Below are 24,486 nucleotides of genomic sequence, written 5' to 3'. Positions count from 1 at the left end.
AAATGAAACACAGCAGGGAAATGGTTTGAGGATGCTGCTCTTAAGCCTCAAGTCATCTATGTTTAGATGCTGCCAATGTGCAGAACTGTTCTTGAAAATAAATACAGCCTTATAGTAACTGAAACCTGATTTGTAATTGGGCGGTGCCTCACCCAGCAGCGCAGAGTGAGAGCCCTTGCTGGTCCCGAGCAGTAGTGCCTGCCTCAGTTTCCCTCTTTCCCAGCACGCCGGGTCGGTCCTCTTCCATAGCCTGCCGCCACCTTAGAGATGCCATTGGAGCAGTTTGATGGAGCTGCGTCCTGAACTCTTCTCTCATAGATCTCCATGAAAAAAATGTGGGGATGACTTTAACCTGGGTCGCTTTTCCCCTCTCTTGGCTGTGCAGGCCCAGGAAGGGTGGTGTTGCTGGGGAAGGAGCGACCTGTAGCTAGTAGGAACCTCTTTAAATGTTTGTCATCAGAGAAGTTGCACTACCGAGCTGTGCCCTTGCTGGTAGCAGCAGGAATGCTGCACAGATTAAACTATTTTCCTTCAATAACTTCTAAAACTGCCAGTTTCATTTTGTGAAGTTCTGAGTAGAGATGGTGACTTGACCACGTAGGTAGGTCAGTGCTGAGGAAGGTCATGATCAAGTCTTGAGGTATCTTGGAAAGTTCCACAGTAAATGTAAACACACTTTATGGAAATCTCATCCAAGGAATTTGAAAAGTACATTAACATATCAATAATGTAAGGGATTGGAAGTACAGCTTACCTGTTATAGTGGTTGGGATGAACGGCCATAGCACCAGGAAACACACACCCAGTAGCTCACAGTATTCCGTCCTGTCTGTTGAGCCTGGTTTACTAACCAGTTACCTACACCTGAACACCCTCATACTTACCGTCTTTGCTTTTGTACTGGTTGGGGTGGAGGTGTTGAGTTGAGGATGTTGTGGTTTTCCCTTTATTCAGCATCCAAGTTTGGTGCGTTCACTGACAGTTGACCTCTGCAAATTATTTGACCTTCGTCTTGCCTTGAAGTGGCCGTGCTGTCAAGACTGAAAGATAATTTGGAGTTGCAGTTGCACATTTGGCATTTTATCAATGCTGGCATAGTCCTGCCAAGCTGTGTATGGGGGCTGCCTGTGCTGTTAGCTTTTCCTGCTGGCAACAGATTGACTTAAGGGTATTAATGTATTTCCCTTTGGATGTCAGGGTTGATAAAGCAGGCAAGTCTTAACAATGCATTCTGTATGTCCTGTTCACCTCTTGTTCTTTTTGGGCAAGACCATAACATTTTTCTGTATGTAACACTTAAGTTTCCCATTGGAGTAAGATTTTTTTTTTTAAGTACTTAAATATTTTTAAAAATAAAGTTTAAATGCCAAAATAAACTGGCATAGTGCTGATTTGTCAGAAAAAGCTATAGAAAGCTTGTTAGTAGTAGCATACTTTAATGGAGATAACTTTGTCGGGAGTGATAGCAAGACATATTTCTGCTTCCAGATCTGTGCTATTAAAGCTGTGTGATTATGGGATAATTGAGCTTTTAATGGGGAACGAGTTACAACTTGAATCGGAAAAAATGCTGCCATTACATAATGTCTAAACACATCTAAGAATATTGACTTAGTCTTCAATTTTTTAAGTTGCTGTTCTTATGAATAACTTTGTCCAACTTTCTTTTTTTTGGGGGTGGGGGTAGTGCCAGAACAAACAAAGACAAGTGTAAGCCAGCCTCAGCCTGTCACCTCTAACGGCACTTCCACAGTAACCAGCACTAATAATAATGCCAAGCGGGCCACAGCCAACAGTCAGCAGCAGCAGACCTTGCCTCGATACCCTCCTCGTGAAGTACCACCGCGATTTCGACACCAGGAACAGAAACAGCTTCTGAAACGAGGTCAGCAGTTACCAGTTATAGCTGCAAACCTGGGATCTACTCCTAAAGTATTAAACGGCCAGTCAGGAGGCAGCACTGTCACAAATAAACAGCCAGTGACCAACGGAGAAGTGCCGAACAGCAGCAAAAAACAGCCAGGTGAGGGGGAGGTACCTTGTTTTCCTTTAACTAAAATCAAATAGTTTAAATGCAATTATCAGTGAAATATTTGAGCTAATATTATTTAAACTGTAAATGTAAGCTGTAGCATGATGAGATATTTTCCTGTGTCGTAGCTTAATATTAAATATTGCAGGATGGTTTCAGCCATCTTTGTGCAAGTTTCATACTGAAACTTAGGACATCTTAGTTGCTCGTTGTTGCCAGTGGTGTCCAGTAGACATGTCTGTGTTTGAACAGATGTTGAAGCCCATATGACCACTGCTATGTTCTGAATTTCCAGTCTTTATCCTAATAAATGATCCAAGCATGGTCATGGTACGAAGCATCTTTTTTGCATCCAGTTTTGACACACAGATCTCACAAGGAAGGGTCTTTCAGACAGTTCCCAGAGCATTCTGAACAGCATCTCAAGATTTTTTTTTTTCTTCCCCTTCATCTCTAGAGATACAGCTAGGGTACAACTTGTTTAGAACATCAGAATTGCTTTTTATTGTTAGGTCAGAGTTTTTCTTTGTTCATCTACCTGAAGCTTGGTTGTCTTACAAAATGGATCGACCTTTACTATGACGACTTAAGTATAGTTATCCTTTGTTATTTTGGCTTGGTAGGCATTCTCTTCAAATACCCTTTTAAGAGTAGTAGACTTATCTGTTACATGTGCATAATTTGCCGTTGAATGTACTAGCATGCAGTTCAGCGAATTTTTGGGGACAATAAGGGCAGTCTATTTTTGGCTGGAAAAAATAACTTTCTTTGTAGGGATCTAGGTTTTCAAAGGGATTTGGTATTAATGCATGCTAACAATATGTTGGACAAATACTTCCTTGTTTTTATACTTGTATTTATTTTTTGAAGTGCACATGGCAGTGATGATGTAACTTGTTCCCACAGATAGTTTCTTCTGAAACTTTACTGGATTCCCAGTGTTTCTCAAAATTAGTGTTTTATACACCACAAAGGATGTGACTCCTAGCCCCTTCAGTTAAAAAAAAGATTTCTGGAAAATAGCCTTGATATTTCAAGTTTTAATTAGATTTTGAGCTGTTGTGATCTTGAATCTTGAAGAAGCAGTATTTAAAACGAAAGTAAACAATCAAAGCATTGGAAGCAGTTTATCCATGTGCCCCTTGAGGAATGTTTCCGATATTACTTTCCAGTATTATTTTTGTAAGACACTGATGGAACTCTTTACCATTCCAAGAAGTAATTTTTAAGTAGTTAATTTTTTTTTTTACTTCACCTGTATAATTTTGTTCCTGTATAAATTTGTATTATATACACCTGTATAAATTTGTCTATAGTCAGGTTTAAAGTGACCTTTCATATACTTGCTTGCTTCTAAGATGAAACTTTTTGTCCAGCATATATCCTCTGCTGGTCAAATTGTATGGTAGCAAGTAGTGATTTAAATAACAATTCACATGTAAACTAATTTAAGAAGTACTACTCTTTATACAACCTGTTCAACCTCCTAATTGTATCCAGAGGATTTTTTGACTGTATTGTCCTTCATTTCACTTCTTTTGTGAACGCCAGCCCAATATTTAATTAGTTGGGCTCCCATTTGTGTATTGCATTCTTCCCAGTTTTGTTCAGTTTTGCTTGATTTTTTCTTTTTGTGCTGGTGTGGCTGGACAACCTTTAGGCTGGGAGCTGTCGGCGTGCCCCTGTGCAGTACTGCCACGGTGCTCTGCTGAGTGTCTGAGGCAGCTGCTTTGCTGGGAGTAGTTCTGCGTTTTGAATAATATGTTAATGATTTGAATAATATGTGTACGCGTCCAGCTGGTAACAGAAAGGTTCTGAGAGCCCTTAGGGGAGAGGAAGGTTGGCCAAATCACTTTCCAGTCTTAAGAAAATGTTTGTATTTTCTGTAGCATCCTGTCAGATCTTTGTTAGCTGTGTGCTGTGCTCGGGGCGTTCCTGTGTGTCCCAGGTAAACTCAGAGCCGGCAAGTGGGACTGGGCGGCCAGGGTCTCATTTCTTGGTGCCATGTATCTGTATGCTTGAAAGATCTCTTCCCTCTAGTATAACCAGGAATAATGTCTGGTTTGGATGTTTTGTCACGTTCTTTGAGAAATCTAGGTAAGATGATAATGTAAAGTAAAATAACTTTTCAGTGCTGCATTTTTGTAATGGTTTCAAAATCTTGTCTAATGAATTACCTGTGAGGTAATGTGGAGGTGGCCATAGTCCAGCAGCGTGCAAGAGTGACTTAAAGTCTTTTGACACTTTTGTATCTGAAAGGAAATACTATTGTCATTTGCCTGTCTCAGTCTTACTCATTCACTCTCCCTAGTTCCTCTTTTAGCCTCCAACGGCAACTTCTAGGTACCCTCCTTGTTGTTATCTATGAAATGAAAAATCTCATGAAATTTGATGTATCTGTAGATCCCTTCCTATTGAAAGAATCCACGTACAGGCCATTTGGGTTAATGAATTTTATACCTTAACGGAATATCTTTGAAGATTGTTAAGTTCTTGACTTTCTTTTTTTAAAGCATTATTTAGCGGATATTGGGATCAATCTGTATTTTAGGGCTAAAAGAAAAACTGCAGCTTGAAGTGTTGAAGTCAAAATTGCTGGAACTGGTAATGGCTCCAGTTGTTTTATCTGTCATTCCCTGACAGACCCCAGGGTCTGAACTGTCCCCAGTTCCAGCTGTGGTTATAACTGTTTGGTAGGTGCTTTGTAAAAGCCAGGGAACACAAGTAATGCTAAATTTAAAGTCTTCCTTTAATTGCCCTGGCCACAGTAAGTTTTTAAGTCTTCAGTATTGGAGAATTTTTTTAATTATATCAATGGTCAAAAAAAAAAATCTCTTGGGTTTTGTGTGGACAGTCATCTTCTCTTTTGAAAATTAACCTGCTTTGTTTAGCAGTAAAGCTTAAGAAGGCATAGTTCTGTGAGTTGGGTTTTTTTCCTGCTGTTTGTAGGACATTTGACATATCTTTTTAATAAAGACACATAAGTGAAGCTCATGCCATGTTGTACTTCTGAAACAGATACAGTCTTGTACCAAGATGGTTATTTTAAGAAATCTACATAAGTAGCTCTTTATCAGAACATTTTCATACCCAATTCAGTTGTTTGCTTTACTGAAATTTTCCCCTGTGTGTAAACTTCACATGAAAGGGAGGTCTTGAATGCTGCCTTGGTATGTTTGTTTGCCTCTATGCTTTGTAACACATCAGAATAGCCAGGTGGTTATTCCACAATGAAATGACTTATATGGTGAACTAAAATATTTGCCAGCAGTAATTGCTTACAACTGTGGGACAGAACAAAACAAACCTTCAGGCTCCTGGCCTTAGTCCAGTTACTTGGATTCCTCCTTTGACATGAGTGGGTCTCGCTTTATCCTTGTGCATCTTGTAGCAGAGCTGCAAAATTATGTTACAGCCAGAGCCTTTGGAAACAAAAGATTCTTCCTGTAACTTGAGGGTTTTTTCTCAGTTATTGTAGGAGTCAGAGAAGTGAGCAGTTGGGATTTGCAGTTAGTAGTAATGGAGGCTGACGTAATTTAGGAAACATTGCCTTAAATGTAAGAGTTACAGTCTCCAACTGTAAAATTTGTGAATTTGAAACATTAACTTAGATTTCATATGCTGCCTATAGAACACTTAGGAGGAAGAAGCTATGAAAGAGTGGTAAATGAAAGTTTGTTATGCACACGCCTAGGTTAAATCAGAGTTGGACTGTACTTAGTTATTTCTGTTTGCTAAATCAGGTTGCAAAATAATGACTTTCAGGTGGAGAAGGCGTGCCATTCAAAGAAGTGATATGAACTTGCTTAAGTTTCAGGGCTGACCTCTGAAATTCTAAGTTAGTACAGTCAAAAATTAACTGGTTTTGGTTTCGAAGACTATAAATTCTTCCTCTTTTTTATATAAATCAAACTTTTAAAATTAAGGACATGTTAAATTGGTTAATTAAATGCCAAATGTATAAAAACTAACTAGTAGTGGAAATATTTAGTAAAAGCAGCAAAATTGCTAACAATTAAATCTAAGTGCTACGTGTAGAAAGCTGGATTTGCTGTCAGTGTATCTCTTCCCTGTGTTGTGTTCAGTGCTGTGGGTGAGGCAATTCAGAACTTGCTTGTTGCTAGCACAGTCAGTAAGATTGAGAGATGGCTCTTAAGAGAAACCTTTCCTGAAAAAGAGGTGCTAATAAATGGTTTTAAAGTAATGAGTGGTTTGGGGACTGTTCTCAAAGGGCTGGTTTACTTAAGTAACACTTCTGTAATTTTCTTGCTTTTTTTTTTTGTAGGCATGCCTCCCATTCGGGACTTGGTGAGCCACTCCCCTAACCAGTCAGGTTAGCTATTTACATCTCACCTTTTTTCTGCAGTATGTGTGTTTGTAGTAGTTACATGTTTCACACAGTTTTGTCTGATTTCTTTTTTAAATTTTTTTATTCTTTGGCTTATGGTTTTCAATAGCATGTGCTGTATGACTGACTTAAGTGTACTTTCTCTGTGCCATTACATACTACATTTGGGTAAACATTTTTAATTTTCTAAAATAACATCAGAATTCATACCAAAACAGATGTTTCGACTGTGTGGCACCTTAGCTTTAAAATACTAAGTGTCTTTTTTTACCTTTATGCTTACATGTTAAATTGCCTCTTCGTGGTGTTAAATTGAATAATCTGTGCAAGCCTGTGCTTTGTATCAGAGACATTTCACAGCACTGTGGAGGAAATCACATCTGGGGGCCTTTCTGTTTTGAATGCTGAGTTTATGCTATGGGGTAGCACGTACGTGGAGGCTTACAGCTGTGTATGTTGTTTACTGGATATGATTGTGAAGAACACTTGCTGTTTATTTTTAAGTAATATTTTGGAGCGAGTGTGCTGTGTGAGGACGTGGGGACGTGCCGTATGAAATGCTCTGGGGTAACGCAGATAGTGCTGTGGGATGGTTTGTACTGGCTCTGTTTCTGGCTGTGTCGTGTACCCGTCAGGCTGCTGTGGGCACAGTGCTTAGGAGAATGTTTCATGTTGCATCTCTTCTGTTTACCATGAAGACTGCTCTCAAAGGGGTGATGTTAAACCTCCTCTCCTCTTCCCTCCCCTCTCTTCCCTTGCGTTGAATTTGGCCACTTAGCGAGGCTGCAGTGCTGCAGGGGTGCTCGGCCCAGCACAAGAGAAGAGGGGAGAGAGGGAAAGTGTGCAGGACGGTCCCTTTTAGGAGAGCTGCCAGTTGTGCTGGGTTAGGCGCAGAGGGACACTGTACCCTTGTCCTGGCAGCTTTCCTGTCCTGCGCTTAGAGTTGGGAAACTATTGTGGAGGCAAACAGCTACATTACTAATTCTTGAGTTGGAGTACGTGAAGAAGACACAGACTTCAAGACCTTTTTCTCTACCACAGAGAAATAGATACATGATGTTAACAAACAGGTTTTATTTTTGGGGTTTTGTCATTTCAGAATAAAGGTGCTTTTTAGCTTGTTTACAAAAAGCTAAAAAGCTTGTTTACTAAAATGCCTTTTTTCAAAAGGACCGAAGGTACAATAATTGGCAAGGTACAGTATTGACAGTCTGTCGGTACCAGTATGTACTGGAACTGGAAAAAGAGACAGAGGGGGAGCAAGTATTTCTTAATTTACAATTCTCAATCCTACTGTTTATTTTAGACCATGTGATGGTACTTTAAAACAAACAAACTACTTTAGAAAGTACATACAGTTTCCTGCAAACATTTCCTGCAGGGGTAACTCATAGCTAGAAAGCATTAAATTATTAAATTATGAATTATTGAAAAAATTCTTAGCAGATTACTGCATTTTAAGAAACTCAGGTTTGTGTAAATATTTTTTTTGTCCAGGGTTGAAGCAGCAGAAGTTCACTTGCAACTTCTAAATAGTTTTGGGGAGAAAACCAAGCGTAGGCTGTTATTGGCTCGTTTTGCTGTGCACCAAACGTAGTATGTTGTCAGCTGTAATTTTTCAGTTTTGAGGGTGTTTTTGTGGTATCTGCCAGATACGAAAAATCAGAGATAATACCTTGCTTTCTCAGTATTTGTATACTTAATCTCACAAGTTCATGGGTTGTGGAGATTCAGATAGGAATGTTTCAGAACAGTGGCTCATAGTAGAAATTGCTAACACACGTTTATGTCCAGGAAAAAGACTGTTAGTCAAGATAGTTTTGTATGTAATAGGATAAAATTCTGGATGACTGGAAATTAATCATTATATGCTATTTGTGTATGGGCTTGTTATAAACTGTGCATCGCAGCTGAATTAGTATAATAGAATTTTAATAAATACAAGCTTTCTTTTTATGTATTCTATTGTTGTATAAATTAGGGTTTGTTTACCATTTCACTCTGGCTTGTAGTCATAACCTGTATCTCTTTCTCCACACTGAATTCAGGCTGTTTGCCATCTGTATACTTTCATGTCGTTTTTAAAATTGATCATGTTGTTGGGATGATGTTCATGTAATCAAGATTTTGTTTTGTTAGGGCAGCTTTTGATGCTGTTGTTTCTCTCATTCGTGAGAGTGGAGACAACTCTTAACTTTGATTAGTCTTTTAATATAGGTTAAATGTCTTTTTTTTTTTTTTTTTAATACCAGTGTGAGATTTGAAATCTTGAGTTTTGTTGGACAATTGCTCAGATACTACAGTGTTTTTTCTAGTAACACATTCATAGGCAGGTTCTAGGTTATGTTCAGCTGAACGAATGTCTTCTAGTTCTCGCAAGGATGCTGTGTGGTTCTCTTCTTCAAGACTGTGGAGCTGCCAGATGCTTCTAACTATTGCAGTGGTATTTCTACCTGCCACAGGTCTTTTTCCACTACTCCCTGTTCCAAATTGCTGTGCCAGCATCCTTGTTTCTCATGTCGTAGTTACTGTGTGAAGCTTAACTGATTGCTTGGACTCTCTCAAGCTTCCACCATCCTGCTTGCTGGAGGAGCAGTGGGTGATCCCTGCTCTGTGCTGCTCCAAGCTACGTACTCTTTGAGGCAGGGTCTTCAGCTAGATTCTTTTTCACTGTAGGATTAATAATGCTGATATTGATTAAAAATTAATTAAAAATAGACCAAAACTTGTTGCGCATCAGAGTAATACTCAGTAAACTGTCCATAGTAACTTAAATATAAGCTTTTTTTGATTTGTTCCTTCCTATTTACTTATAAATTCAAATAATGTAATATTTAAAATTTGTTACTGTGATGTAAAAATGTGGGATTTTTCTACTTGTCATGGTGTTCTCAAATTCCTTTTGAGAGATGGAAGCACTGAAACAAGGTCTCTCTTAAAATCTACGTCAACTGTGCTTCTGTTCAGATTGGTCAGTCATGCTTACACATAATAAACCACATCAACCCTTTTTGCGGTTGAGTTGGAGCACTAAGAGCAGGCTCCCACCAAATGATCCCTGCATTTGAGAGCTGAGCTGTTGCCAAAAGTCGTCTCTTGTATATGTTTTAACCTCTAAGTAGGTGGCAATTTTGACTAACATTTTGAATAGAGTAGATGCAACTCAGTTACTTGTCACTGAGCAGTAGGTACGGGTTGGTGGCCATCAGGGTTTGGGGCTTCGGTGCTGGTGCAGAATTGGCACTCTGCGTAGGAGAAGGGAGAAGCTGGTGAGACTGGCAGCTTCCTTTCAGACTTTACAATTAACATGTGTTCCTTGGAAACACAAGAGGCTTATAAATTAGTGTTATACTTTTAAAGTAGCCAGTCCCTAAATGTTCTTTAAATAGCTTTTGAGAAAACTAAGGATTGATAATTGTAGCATTTTGTTGCTATTAGCTCTGTCTGTTAACGTGAACAGGTACAATTTCATGAAGGTGTTCAGGCAAAGCGACTGCACCTTTTTCTAGTCAGATGTAAGGCATGTGCTGTAAAAATCCGTTAAGAGTGAGCAGGAGCTATAAAACTTTTTTCTCTTAACTTTAGGTACACACACTTTGAATATTCTAAGTAAAGACAAAAAAGAGAACGTTACAAAGAAAAGCTTACAGTTTCTTTTTTTAAAAACCTGAACATTTTAATGGGCAGAGAAGCGTAGTTTGCTACGTATACAGCCATTGAGCATACACTAGTATGGTTATTCTTTCAGTGCAGGCAAACACTAAGTAAAAAAACTTCACTGACGTTTTGTGCTTGTGTTCTGTTGCCAACTTCATTACTATTTTTCACGTGCTTCACACTTTCCTAGTTTCATCTTCTGGTGCACGTGTCTGGTTATGTTTTGATTTAACAGTTGGAGGGGAGGGCTCTGCAGTAAAGCTTTAGACATAAGAGATGAAAATTCATAGCACTTATTTTGTAGCAAATATTCCATGGTGCATGTATTTAACCATGAAAAGTTTATAAGTGAATTAGGATGTACGTCTTCTTGATTCCCAGGTGTGATCAGCTTATTTTTTGAAAAAGAAGCAGTAGTTCTTATATAAATGAAAATGAGAAGTATCAGTTCAGCTACTGCACTTAATCTGTACTTCCGCAGCAGCAGAACTTTAGATTGGTCTTGTGGTTTTTGTGTCGGATTGTTGTTGTATAAAAGAAAATATCTTAACTTGTACTTAAGAATTCTTATAACATGTTTTAATGGGGGTGAGAAGGTGTATGTTTCTCTGGCTATTGTCACATAGCAATTGGTACTACTAGGTCAGTTTAATATCCTGTTTAGACTTCTGCCTTTCAGAATGTCTTTGATTTTATATAGTATTTTAGTTTTTAATATGTATATGTTTTTAGAAAATACTTTTTTAATGGTGATACAGAGTATTTTTAAAAAAAACTTATTTCTCTGGAAAAAAGAACTGTACCTTTAGGAGTGCTGCTTCATGCTTTTTGTGAGAGTGCAACTTTGCATGCTGGTGAGAAGTGTTCTGGGTTATGCGTGTGGCAGTGTTCTGAGCAGCTGTACTTGGAAGCTTTCTCTGTTATCTTCAGTGACTGTGGTGTTAAAATAAGCAAAATAAGTCTTGGCTTAGTATCTTTATACTTTTTTTTTTCCTTTTCTGCTTAATGAAGTAATAAAACTAAACTTATAATAATGCTCTTGGACTTTCCTTCTTCCCTTTAGATCTGAACCACAGTGGTCTAGGATCCCATTATGAAAATTCTCACTGGGGACCAGTCTCTTCAAATAGTGACTCCAGCACAAACTGGGATAAAGTTATTGTAGACGGCTCTGACAAAGAAGCATGGCCATCAATCACTGGCAGTGACCCAGAGTTGACATCAGAATGTATGGACACTGACTCTGCCTCTAGCTCTGGGTCAGAGAGAAACCTCGTTATAATGGCTTCAGGGAGCACAGGTGGTGAAAACGATGGCATTCGAAATGGCATTGGACATGGTTCTCAAAATAAGTTTGTGGTTGGTAGCAACAGCAATAATGTGGGCAATGGAAGTATTAATGGGCCGTGGGGTTTATCCCATGGAACCATAATAAGCACATGTCAAGTTTCTGTGGATGCTCCTGACAGCAAATCTGAAAGTAGCAACAATAGAATGAATGCTTGGGGCACCATAAACTCTTCATCAAATGGAGGGTTAAATCCAAGCACTTTGAATTCAAATGGCAACCATGGTGCCTGGCCTGTATTGGAGAACAATGGACATGCCCTGAAAGGGTCTGTAGGGAGTGGTAATCCTGGCACAAATATTCAGTGCAGTACCATAGGTCAGATATCTAATAGTCAGAGTATTAACTCTAAAGTGGGTGGTTCAGCCCATGGTTCCTGGGGAAGCCTTCAGGAAAATTGTGATTCTGAAGTAAATGGTACAAGGAAGGTTTCATTCAGTGGGCAACCTCAAAACCTTAACTCTGAAATGAATGGACCAAATAACACTACTAACTTTATGACCTCTAGTTTACCAAACTCTGCTGGTTCAGTGCAGATTAACGAACTGCCTAATAATACAGGGCATGGGGCCTGGCGTGTGAGCACAATGAATCATTCTCAGATTCAGGCCTCTCCAGTTACAAATGGCACTTCCATTTCTCATCTTAGCAATGGTGAGGCGAAAAATGGTGGATCTTATGGTACTACATGGGGTGCCTATGGTTCTAATTACTCTGGAGACAAATGTTCAGGCCCAAACAGCCAAGCTAATGGTGACACTGTGAATGCAACTCTAATGCAGCCAGGCATTAGCGGGCCTGGCAGCACTAACTTTCAAATCAATGGGAGTAAAGGAGGAGGGGTGTGGGAGGCAGGGACAGTCAACTCCCAGAACATGCCATGGGGAAGTGGAAGTGGTGCAAGTGCTGGCGGGAGTAGAAGAGGATGGGGCAACCCTGCACAAAACACTGGCACTAACATTTCGAATGGGGAATGGAGTAAACTGCCTAGTAATCAGCATTCCAATGAAAGCGTGAATGGAAACAGCAGGAAGTTTACAAATGGATGGAAATCTACTGAGGAGGATGACCTTAACAGCCAGAGTTCTGCTGCTTCTCAGATAACTGAGCAGAACAGCGCATGGGCCAAAACAGGTACGGGGGACAGCGAAGGTAGTTCGGAGAGCACTGGATGCCATGAAGACAGAGTAACGACAGAAGGACAGAATCGAGAGAGGAGGAAAGTTGACCAGCATGCATTACTCCAAAGTATAGTGAACAGAACTGACTTAGATCCACGTGTCCTTTCCAACTCGGGTTGGGGACAGACTCCAATCAAACAGAACACTGCCTGGGATACCGAAACGTCACCAAGGGGTGAAAGAAAAACTGACAATGGGACAGAGGCCTGGGGAGGCTCTGTGACACAGACTTCCAGCTCAGGGGGATGTGTGGATAGACCTAGCCCTAACAATAATGATACCTCATCTGTATCAGGGTGGGGAGATCCAAAGTCTGCTACAAGGTGGGGAGACTCCAAAGGGTCAAACAGCCAAGGGGGGTGGGAAGAAGATTCTGCTGCTACAGTAATGGTCAAGAGCAATCAATCATGGGGAAGTGGCAAAGAGGAAAAGTCATCTTGGAATGACGCACAGAAGATCAAACAGGGATGGGTAGATGGACAAAAGGCCAGCCAGGGTTGGGCGGTCTCTGCCGGTGATAGCTGGGGTGAAAATTCAAGAAGTAACCATTGGGGTGAGGCTAAGAAATCCAGTTCAGGAGGTAGCGACAGTGACAGATCAGTATCTGGTTGGAATGAGCCAGGTAAATCAAATTCTGTTACTTGGGGAGGTAATAATACAAACCCAAATAATTCTTCAGGATGGGATGAGCCTGCAAAGTCTAATCAGAACCAGGGCTGGGGAGACCCTCCTAAATCCAATCAGCCTCAAGTTTGGGGGGATTCATCAAAGCCAATCAACTCTCCAGAATGGAACAAACAAGACGTTGGCTCTTGGGGAGCACCATCTGCCACAAACAAACCCCCAGGGTCAGGCTGGCTGGGTGGACCGATGCCGGCACCAGCAAAGGAGGAAGAACCCACTGGCTGGGAGGAGCCATCCCCTGAATCAATACGCCGTAAAATGGAAATTGATGATGGAACTTCTGCTTGGGGTGATCCAAGCAAATACAACTACAAAAATGTGAATATGTGGAATAAAAATGTCCCAAACAGTAGCAGCAGTTCAGACCAGCAAGCACAGGTACATCAGCAGCTACTGTCTTCAAGTGCCATGTCTAGCAAGGAGAGCAGTTCGGGTTCTGGTAAGACTTGGCTTTACACAAATTTGTGTTTTCTGTTAATTGTAAATTCTTTTGTTCTTGCTTCATATAACAATATTTTAGTTTCAAAGTGGAAAGGGGAAGGTGCCAATGAAGTACCATTTTTATTTATGAAAAAAAGGAACAGCAATGCTGATAGACATTTGATATTTTCATACAGATTGGAAGATCTGTTCTAGTTTTAAATAGCTTGAGTAATAAAGACTAGACAGCTCCACTTGAATTCTGGGGTGTGGGAACACAGAGAAAATATTTAAAATAGTGTATGAGGAACTAAAGTATTTTTCTTCATTTGATTCTAAAACAGTTAAAACTTAATGTTGCCAAAGAGGCCCCCCCCCAAAAGAAAAACCAACATTGAGCTGCTACAAGACTTTCTGATCTTGTAGTTTTGGGAGCAGTAAATAATGATACTTGCAGATGAGCTTGCGTGGTGTTTATGAAGTATTTTGTGCTCTTTTTCAAGTGCGAGGAGGAGTAGCTTAAATATAATGAGCAGCTCTTAGGAACTTAGTATCTTAGAAATTTCTATTATCAAAATGTAATTCTTTACATATGAAATTTGTATTTTTGTGATTTTTTTTTTTTATGGAACAGCTTACAGTTGTAATAATTACTTTCATGCAAAATGTGAATGTGTACTAATACGCTTTTTATTGTATGTTATGGATCTAGAAAAGGCAAAACACTTGAGTCTCTTTAGATAGCTTTTTGAATCCTGTTTAAAAACATGCCAATAACTCATACTGCTTTGAAAAGGTTGGGGAGAGCCTTCTACTCCAGCCACTACTGTAGATAATGGAACTTCAGCGTGGGGTAAGCCCATGGATACTGGTACTAGCTGGGGAGAACCCATCAGCGATGCAGCAGGCACCTCTGGCTGGGGAAACGCTTCTCTTGGTCAACAGGCTTCAAGTAAACCTGGTGAGTGCTTTCTGCGTCATCTTTGAATAAAGGTATTTGAGGACAGTGAAATACCTCTCTAGAAGCTTTACATTTTTGAGGGCTTTTTTTTATCTTGAAGTAAACATCAAGCTAACTTCTGTGTTAAGGGCAGTCAGTTGCTACCGCAGTGTTAATGTGCTGGATTTTTTTCACAACCAGGGCCTAAATCTATGCAAGATAGTTGGTGTGGAGATGATATGCCATTGACAGGCAGTCGTCAGACCAGCTGGGAGGAAGAGGAGGATGTAGAGATTGGAATGTGGAACAGCAGTTCTTCACAAGAAGCTAACCCATCTTTAAATTGGCCACCATATATGAAAAAAATGCCCACAAAGGTAATGAGGAGGTTGAGTCAAGGTTTTTGCACTGTTGTCATTTCTAAAAGCTAAGTCAGAACAGATTGCTGCACTGAGTGGAGTACCATTAAGCTTTAATCTTCATTCATAACATTTTATGATGTAATTTAAGCAGTAGGTGGTAAACATCTTCTGAGTATCACAGGAATTCCTTTCTATTTTTAAGGGAATAATGAAAGGTGGAAATAAGCAAGATGAAACATGGATCAATCCATTCATTAAGCAATTCACAAATCTCAGTTTTTCAGTAAGTATTTACCTTTACCTGGCTTTGCTGCCTTCTTACAGTGCTAGTTATAATGCACAAAGGTTAAAATGCTTAACTGCCTAGTGTTCATTTTCATAGTATTTTTCTTTTTACTTCTGTTCGTCTCCCCTCTGTCACCCATCCCTTTTCTTTGCATCCTCATTACAAAAAGACCTATTTATTGATGAAAAGTGTTTTTGTAAACACTACCCAGGTATTCATCCAGTAGTCTGATGTTTTGCTTAATGTTACATACGTATTTTGGTGAAGATACCTGTTTTTAATTGGGTAACAACTAAAGGGAGAAAATGCTTTAAAATAGCATCTGATTTGTCTCGATTTTTTTTTTTCTTGCAGGTTTGAATTGAAATAGTATATAGGAATCTCTTTGTTTTAGCTTTTAAAAATATTATTATTAAATAATTATGATTCATTTTATTACTTCAGAGAGAATCACCAGAAGAAACCATACAGAGCAATAAGATGGACATGTCTGGAGGTACGAATAGCAGAACCTAGCTGGGTTTTATTGCTTTCCTTTCCAGTCTCTCTTATAGTTTATATCCTTCTGTAAATTACTTTTTTAAAACCTGTATATAATATATATATAGCTATATATAGTTAAATATGTTTCCCTAAAGAAAAGGAATATCCTCGTAGAGAAAAAAAATTGTGCATGTGAGTAATGCTACACACCTGAATCACCTGCTTGCTATAGTAATGTTATCCACAAATCAAGCTAAGCTTAATATATATAAGCTGACATGAAAGAATGTTTTCAGGGTGTGGTGGGTTTGTTTCTTGTAATATAAGTATCTGGATTGCCTTGTGGATACCTTCACAAAATATAAACAGAAATGTCCCGAATACCACTCTTGCTCATTGTGGTGCGTTCTTGGAAACACATTTTCAGTTCTAGGAACTAAATTAATACTGAACAATTATTTTAGAAATGTTTAAACCTGAGTGTAAACTGACTTGTGAGCAGTTTTGTTTTTATTTGAATCCATTGACTGTTATGATTCCTCTAGCAAATCAAAAATAGTATAATACTTTAATACATTAATAACAATATTATAACGATAGAATATCTAATTAAAAGTAATTGTAGCATTGTAGTTTTTATTGTAGTTGCACTCTCTTTGTTCCAGTTTAAAATAGGGTATTTTCACTTTTGGGCTCATAGTCTATTGTGTAAAGAAATTGTTCTTTTAATTTTAGATTTTAATATTAATGGCAAGCCTCATATTTAAATTATTTCAATTTTTTTTTTAATTGAATTTGAAACATGTGCTTGGAAAGTAATTCTCTTGCACTGCACGCAGTAAAGTATTAAATGGACTCCTTTATTACTGCTTGTATTTTGATCTTCTAGCTCGCCTAGTGGAATTAATGATAAAAGATAACTTAAAATTTGCTTTTAATAGACACAGATACTTTCAGTTTGTGAGGTTGGTGGGTTTTTTAGCCAAATAGGTTTTTTTTCTTAACTGAATCAAATTAAAGGGCCTCCGAAATATTACACAAATTTAGGGGATGTGATAAAGATCTACTTCAAATCCAAGACAATGCTTGTTGCTACTAAAAAAAAGAAGTGGCATTTACAACTGGAAACTCAAGTTTAAACAATTATACTTTCTTGTTTTTAAGAGAAGACTGAGAAGAATATTTTTGTGAAGCCTAGCAAAATCTGTTGACACTTTGCTGATTCCAAGTTTTAAGTTGTCTGTACCCGTTGATTCATAGCGTTTCCTTTCCCTTTTCAGTAAAGCCCAGAGAGTTTAAAGCTAAACTGATGTTTTCTTTTATTAGTATCTAGCTTGAGAGCAGTATTCGTTTGGCTCTTCATAAGTATAAACTGGTTTCTAGTGTATCTGGAAAACTGAATAATCCCTCAGTGTTGTGGTCGCATCTCTCACCTTTTCTTAGGCTTATTGCAAGATAAGCGGATGGAGATGGATAAGCATGGCCTCAATGTTGGAGATTACAATCGTGTGGTTGGAAAAGGCCCTGGTTCTCGTCCTCAGATTTCCAAAGAGTCTTCCATGGATCGCGGTCCTTACTTTGATAAGGTTAGTAGGTGTCTTACTGGCGGACACTTCTAAACTTCTTTGACTCTGCATTCTAAGTAGTTATCTGTGTGCTCCTTAGCTTTCTGCCTTTAGTGGAGAGGAACGTTAGGGCTTTCTTGTTAATCCGTAAGATACGTTTTGTTCTTTTTAACTTACTGATATATAATACTAAGCACTTTCTGTAGCCCATTTGCAGTGCAAATGACTAACCTGATCTCTTTTGTTTTCTGCCTATGTCCTGCTGGTGCTGGACTGTCATGTGACTCTTCCCTTCTGTTCCTGGCAATGGTTTCTCCCTTCCGCTTGCTTGCTGGCTGGTTGTTGCGCATCGGTTTGTCTGTCCAATCAGGATGGCATTGTAGCAGACGAGTCCCAAAACATGCAGTTTATGTCCAATCAAAACATGAAGCTTCCCCCTTCAAATAATGCACTACCTAACCAAGCCCTTGGCTCCCTAGCAGGGCTGGGTATGCAAAACTTGAATTCTGTTAGACAGGTAAGGCTGTGTGCATATCCTTGGCATGTTACTTGACAGCATTTAATACCTTTTGATATAACATCCTAGCTACTTATGTGATTGATATGTGTTTAACTTCTAATTCAAATGTATAGGGGTGGGAGAAGCAGCAGAAGAGGTTTATTGGCACTAACTGTCCATCCTTTCCCCAGAATGGCAATCCCAGTATGTTTGGTGTTGGTAATATAGCAGCACAGCCCAGGAGCATGCAGCAGCCTCCAGCACAACCTCTTAATTCATCTCAGCCTAATCCACGTGCTCAAGTGCCTCCTCCATTACTATCCCCTCAGGTAATTGAGTACATAAAACATTCTGTGTATAAAGTACCGAAATGCTGCTTCAGAAAATTGTTTTTTGTTTATTGGTGTTGCTGGTATTTATTCTGTAAATATTTGAAAACATATTTGGCTTGATGAGTGTTTCAGAAACTAGGTAACTGTTGAGCGGAGGTTATAATATTCTGCATCTAGTATAACTAATTGCAGCTTACTGTCAGTCACTCTTCATACTGGTCCATTTTGCAGGTTCCAGTATCATTACTGAAGTATGCACCAAACAACGGTGGCCTGAGCCCACTTTTTGGCCCACAACAGGTAGCCATGTTGAATCAACTGTCCCAGTTAAACCAGCTTTCTCAGATCTCCCAGTTACAGGTAAGCTAACAAAGCTAGTCGCTCTGTGTTCTGTTTGAAAGTCTAAGTAGAGACTTATGTCAGCTATAAACTGTTCTTAAAAAAAAAAAACACCACAAAACACTGTCTCCTAGCGGTTGTTGGCTCAGCAGCAAAAAGCGCAGAATCAAAGAAGCATGCCTTCTGGTGGTCGTCAACAGCAGGAGCAGCAGGTAAGTAAATACGTTTATTATTAACTTTTCAAACTATCTTTAAAAACTTTTTTCATCCTTAGCTGCATTTCTTGTTATAAATTGTATTAAAGTGTGCAAGAGTGAATGGGATTTTGACAAGCTTTAAAGGAGTGACTTAGCTTAATGCTGGGGTTTTGCTGTGCTAAGATGCACGGAACCCAAAGATGCGTTTCATTATCTTTCTTTAAAGGTGGAAAAGCTTTTGCCTATTCATATTGTAACTGCTCTGTTTCTTTAAGGGTCGATCTCTTAGTATGCAGCAACAGATGATGCAACAGTCCCGTCAGCTTGATCCAAACCTGTTAATGAAGCAGCAAACTCCACCCTCTCAACAGCAGTCACTCCATCAACCCACCATGAAATCTTTCCTTGAGAATGTCATACCCCACGCTACTCCTGAGCTACAAAAAGGGCCATCACCAATAAATGCATTCAGCAGCTTCCCTATAGGTGGGTTTCTCCATGCTCGTTTCATACAGTCAATTAATGCTTGTGCGACATGCAGCCTTTCTTTTCACGTTGCCTGCCTCCTCTGAAAACAATAGTGATTGTAATCCTGTTAGCACTTACGACTTTAGTGGAAATAGTAATTCTTTGTGGGGCTTATCCAGTTATCTTTGTTCACCAAAGAACTTTTTTCACAAGTGCACTCATTCCCAGAAGTGACTGTCTGCGTTTCAGTGCAAAATGCTTTACATTCTTAAAGAATGTCTGTCTCTTTTTATTTCTTTTTTATCCTCTGGGTCCCAAGGATGATACAAAGTCCTTTTGCAGTTATGATTCCTGGAGCTAAAGGACTTTTAGAAGTAGAATCCATACAAAGAATCCATTGATGTGGTCTCATTCTTTGGATTTTAAAAACTTTTTCAATGAATCTGGAATTGCATAGGTAGAACAAAATGTTAATTTCCCTTTTAGTGGTTTTGTCCAGGAAAGAAAGCTTTTAGCTGTGCATTTTTAAAGAATGGTTGTCGCATTTCAGGCGAAATGTCTGAACATTTATAAATACAAACATCTCCTGTTTCTTTCTCCCTACATTTCCAGGCTTCTGTCCAATTTCTACTTCAGAAATTCCAGGCTTGTATATTTTCTCCTTACTTTAGGTCCCTTTTTAATGCTATCTTACACTTACTACAACTGTATACCATTTACCTCTTGTTCCTTATCCCTATTTTTTTCCTCCTCTTCAGTTTGCTTTTCCACGTTATTCTAATCTGGTCATTTCTGTTGGGCTGATTTCCTTTGCATTCTCATTGCCCTTTGTAGAAAAGTTTGTTTAATAGAGACTGCTGCTGAAATCCCTGTGCTTATAGGTGCAGTGTTACGGAGCCAGTGGGTCGGTGCAGGCCATGCTGTTGCGCTGCATGTGGCACACTGGAATTTTGCTTGTGGCCAGTCTTAAGTCCAGGCTGCTGCTTAATAGTTGCTGCTGCTGATTGGCATCAAGATCCAACTACTGCTTTCATTCAACGGGCAAGGCATAAAAATGAAATTTGTTTAGCTATTGGAGACACTATGTTAGGTTAATGAAAGGAGTATTTAACCTTCCCGCCAAACTTCATGCTGAGTAATTGCATCCTGCCTACGTTAGGTTCCTTTCTGTTTCATTTCTTGAGTTGAATTGTTGTATACTATTAAGTAGCTGCTTTCTCACCTTAATCATTGCCTCATTTCAGGAACCTGCAGTATATGTAAGACTGCTTTGAGATCCCTCAGGAATCTGCTGCAGCATACATGAGAATTCTTTGGGATCCCTTTGGAGTAGTACTGTATAGTGATATAAGCAAGTGGAGCCACGCTCAGTCCACAAATAAAAGCTTAAGGGTAGAAATAGTAGGTTGCTGGAATTTTTTCACCCTTTAGTGAAAAATTGAGTCAAGAGGAGTATTGGTAGCATCCTCCAAGTGCACAAAGTATAGTAGCATAGTCATGTGAGAAGGAACTGAACTTGCCAAGTTGTCTTCTGGAAGATCTTGCAGTTAAGTTATTTTCTCCATGTTCTGATATTAGCGTCAGGAGACCTAGCAAGGAAAGCAGGGAGGTCATGTTTACATTCTGGGGAACTGAATTTGTTGAAATTCACCATGTATTTGTTCATCAAAAGCAGAGGTTGGGGGCGGGTGGAGGGTGTCCTTTTCTCTAGTTGACCAGTGCTGCAGTCACATCCTGATTCAGTTATAGAATTAAGTATTTCTAATATTAAAAATACCTTTTTCTGCCAAATAGTGAGTATAGCTGAACAATATAAAATCTTCCACAACTGGATATGAAAAATTACTTCTGAGAAGACTGTTTAAATTACAGATTATGTCCAGGGACTGATGTTCATCCCTCAGTCCACAGGTTTCAAATACGGAGCTAGGGACATACATTTGGGCCTGCCGCAGGGCTGGCATTAACCTTATCAGCTAGATGTGCCTATCTGCTGGCTTGTGATCTTTCTAACCCTTCTTTTAGAGGTCTGTCTTCTGCAAGCTTCTTCAGAGTTAGAAGAAAGGTTATTGTTGTGCACAGGTTACTGCTCTGACAACAGCGAAATGCTGGAGGGAGAGGTGTCAGAAACTGGATTGATTGGACTTTTCCTTTTTTCTGTTTCGGCTATTGATAGTTATATTTCTTAAAACTCGGCTGTCCTGTTACAAGGCACTTTCTCTGAGGCTTTTCAAGGGGCTGCTTTTCTGGCATCAACATCTGCTCATGCCTTTAAGAAAAACAAACAAAAAACCCCAAACAAACAAACAAACAAAACCCCAGCTTCTATATGGCAGTGAATATTGACTTAGGAACAAAACTAAGCACTAGTTTCCAGTGCTGAATGAAGGTGTTTCTAGTAGAGATTTGACAAGTTCCCTGTGTGTCTCTGGCCCTCAGTTAAAATGTTGTAGTGGTTTGTTTTCAAAAAATGAAGTAAATAGATCTGAAGGGCTGGCAATGTAACCAGGTATGGTTGTGAATTAAGGATTCTTACACACCTGGAAAGAGAGCAGGCATGCCAAAGTCCAAAGTGTGGGCACATTGTTCAAGCCCAGAGAAGCTGGTTCTCACGGGTATTTGGATTGATTTGGGTTGGCATTGTGTTGATTCTCTGGCAGATAAACACTTTGAAATACAGACAACAGCTTAGAACAGGCGAAGACAAATTTTGTTTGTTTTCTCTTACTGAGGTTTTAGTACAGTGTGAACAGGATAAATGGAGGAGAGAGAGTAGTATTACTTGTGCAGTTCCACGCAATCTGTGCTAGTGTGGTTCAGAAGCTGGTGAGGTATCCTGTTGAGCAGCCCGAATAAGAATGGGAATGAGGTGGTAACTGCAGATACCAGTACCTAACTTCTGCTGGATAGGGATGAGTACAGACACACCCTCCTGCTGAGAAAAGTGTCTTTTATAACTGAGCGTAGCTCTTCAAAGTACAGTACTACTACTTTGTACAGATGAGATCAGTTGTTGTGCTGGTGTTAGAAATGCCACGTTTTTTAGATGTTTGCAATTTTTAGTTTCTCTAACTTCCTCAACAGCTTCTTCCACTGACATTTTTGCATGAAGACATCAGCTGAGAACTTCAGAGTGCTTTGCATTGCTTAGCTTAGCTTCTGTCTGTAGTAAGTTCACTGTATTAAATGCTAGAATGTTTCTCAAAAACAGAGACTTGGAAGCATGAAATAACCGTAGTAATATGCTCCTAACTGTTTATTAGGACAATAGTGGTAATTAGCAGGAAAAAAAACATTTAGTCTGTATTTCATAAGCTATATATGTTTTTAGGAATGAACTCAAACTTGAATGTAAACATGGATATGAGCAGTATTAAAGAGCCACAATCTCGATTGAGAAAATGGACTACAGTAGACAGCATTTCTGTGAACACATCGTTAGATCAAAACTCCAGCAAACATGGTACGTTAAACCTGTCATTAAGTAGCATTTGACATTACACATCAGATTTTCACGTTCTGGGTATAAAATGCAGGTTTGCTGTATTTAGGTCTGCAGTTGTAACTACTGTGTTGGTTGTAGCTGTCAGAATTTGTATTGCGGTGTCTGTGCCAAACTTGCTGCTTGTCTTGTACAACAGCCCGTCGCTTTCTTGAATGTTTTTACTTACAGAAGTGATCTTGTGATGAGATTTGGTAGAAACGTTGTGCAGAATCCTTTTTTAACCAGACTTTTCTTTGAGTGTGACTGTTGCTACTAGCTTTACCTTAATCTGGATTGGAATGCTTCATATATTTTTAAACCAAAAGCTTTAGATTTTCTAGCTTGCTTTCCCCCCACCCTGCTGGCCTTAAGGTGATTTATGGGGATTTAACTCTGTGTGCACGCATTCTGGTCATATCTGACATTTTTAGTTACAGGTTTTGGTTATGAATGTGTACGTTTGCATTCTAAAAATGGGGGGAGCTTAGAAGGCATAGACTAGTACCATTGCTGTACTTAGTTTTAGAGGAGGTGGACTTGGTTGCTTCATATTTCATTCCAGTAATCAGGATTCATAGGACATTTCAACTGTTTCAGTTGCTTGAAATCTCATCCAGTTAAAATTTGAGTCTATAGCACAAAGGTTCTGTGTCTAAAGATAGTTATAAAATGTCTCCAGTCTCCTATTACTGTTCAGTCTTCAGATTGTTTCGATATTTTTAGATTTGTCAGCTGTGTTACTCCTATGAAATTACTTGCTGCCTTAAGCATCTAGTGGAGATATCCTGCTACTGCACTTCTGAACTTCGTCTGATTGTTACAGATGAACAGGAGTCAGAAGTGTTGGTGTTACTCTAGCTGTAGGTAATGTTTTCTGAATAGTATTAGGAATTTGATTATTTGAACTCCATATTGCATTGAATCACTAGTAAAAGTCATTCATTCCCTCAGAACTGTAGAGTATCTTTCGCTTTGCTAATAACTTTTAAACTTCTCCTTACAGGATTTGCACGGAATCAAATAGATTCTGTACAGTGCTTTCGTTCCTTGCTCTGCCTCCAGTGATTTTTATTTTTTATTTTTTTTTCCCACTCCGAGGAGTATGAGTAGAATTTAGAGTTTTGCAGTAGCTAAAGATCCTTCAGATTTTGTAGACGTTTCTTCCAGGAGCCCTCCCATCACAGAATATGTTCACTACCCCTGTTGTCCAGTTGGGGTCTCACAGAATGCTCTTACCCTCTTGAATTAATGTTTTACTTTAATAAGTATACCATTTTAATGAAATGATTTCATGAGGAAATTATTCTCCTGAATTATTCAGAGACATTTCATTTTAGATTATATACTCCTGTATGACTTCCTGTATAACATGACATCATAAGAGGACAGTATGCTGCTATATATTTCATGAATGCTTTACAAGGGCATGTTTTTGTATATATTTATGTATATAACAATGTAAAAATTGGCTATGACTTTTTTTTTTTAATTAGGTGCTATTTCAAGTGGTTTTAGGCTGGAAGAGTCTCCATTTGTTCCATATGACTTTATGAACAGCAGTAATTCACCAGCCAGTCCTCCTGGATCTATAGGGGATGGCTGGCCCCGTGCCAAATCGCCTAATGGCTCTAGCAGTGTTAACTGGCCACCAGGTACGCAACGCCAGCGCTTGCTCTTTGCGTGGTTCTTACTGTTCAGCTGTGTTTCTTCAGGGTTCCTTGGTCATTACATGCGGAGGGGGCAGGGAAACAGCCTACAGAAAAGCATTAGGGGTGTGTTTTTAGCAGATCGAAATTGAGAGCAGTAGCTTTATTGTACAAAGAGGAGCGTATCTCCTTGCTTTGAGATTTTAGCCTGGTGA

The 24,486-nt window shown here is 39.2% G+C and overlaps 1 protein-coding gene across 2 annotated transcripts in view; it reads left to right on the top strand.

Annotated features, from left to right (window-relative positions):
- The window catches only part of TNRC6A (trinucleotide repeat containing adaptor 6A), a 52,596-nt gene that overhangs the window by 24,766 nt on the left and 3,344 nt on the right, over nucleotides 1-24,486 (top strand). Inside the window, exons 6-19 of one of the 2 annotated variants that reach the window (XM_050905804.1) lie at nucleotides 1,688-2,023; nucleotides 11,101-13,689; nucleotides 14,467-14,631; nucleotides 14,812-15,020; nucleotides 15,175-15,255; nucleotides 15,703-15,754; nucleotides 17,185-17,327; nucleotides 17,677-17,823; nucleotides 17,997-18,134; nucleotides 18,369-18,497; nucleotides 18,611-18,688; nucleotides 18,949-19,159; nucleotides 22,473-22,604; nucleotides 24,119-24,277. In XM_050905804.1, the coding sequence (XP_050761761.1) occupies nucleotides 1,688-2,023; nucleotides 11,101-13,689; nucleotides 14,467-14,631; nucleotides 14,812-15,020; nucleotides 15,175-15,255; nucleotides 15,703-15,754; nucleotides 17,185-17,327; nucleotides 17,677-17,823; nucleotides 17,997-18,134; nucleotides 18,369-18,497; nucleotides 18,611-18,688; nucleotides 18,949-19,159; nucleotides 22,473-22,604; nucleotides 24,119-24,277 (4,569 nt within the window). Of the gene's footprint in view, nucleotides 1-1,687; nucleotides 2,024-6,317; nucleotides 6,366-11,100; nucleotides 13,690-14,466; nucleotides 14,632-14,811; nucleotides 15,021-15,174; nucleotides 15,256-15,702; nucleotides 15,755-17,184; nucleotides 17,328-17,676; nucleotides 17,824-17,996; nucleotides 18,135-18,368; nucleotides 18,498-18,610; nucleotides 18,689-18,948; nucleotides 19,160-22,472; nucleotides 22,605-24,118; nucleotides 24,278-24,486 lie in introns of both variants that reach the window. The other variant, XM_050905805.1, reaches the window with a different exon arrangement.

The sequence above is a fragment of the Gymnogyps californianus genome, chromosome 15, assembly GCF_018139145.2.
Source record: "Gymnogyps californianus isolate 813 chromosome 15, ASM1813914v2, whole genome shotgun sequence".
NCBI classification, from domain to species: Eukaryota; Metazoa; Chordata; class Aves; order Accipitriformes; family Cathartidae; genus Gymnogyps; species Gymnogyps californianus.
Note: the sequence above shows the minus strand (reverse complement) of the source record. Positions and strands in the feature narration are given on the sequence as shown.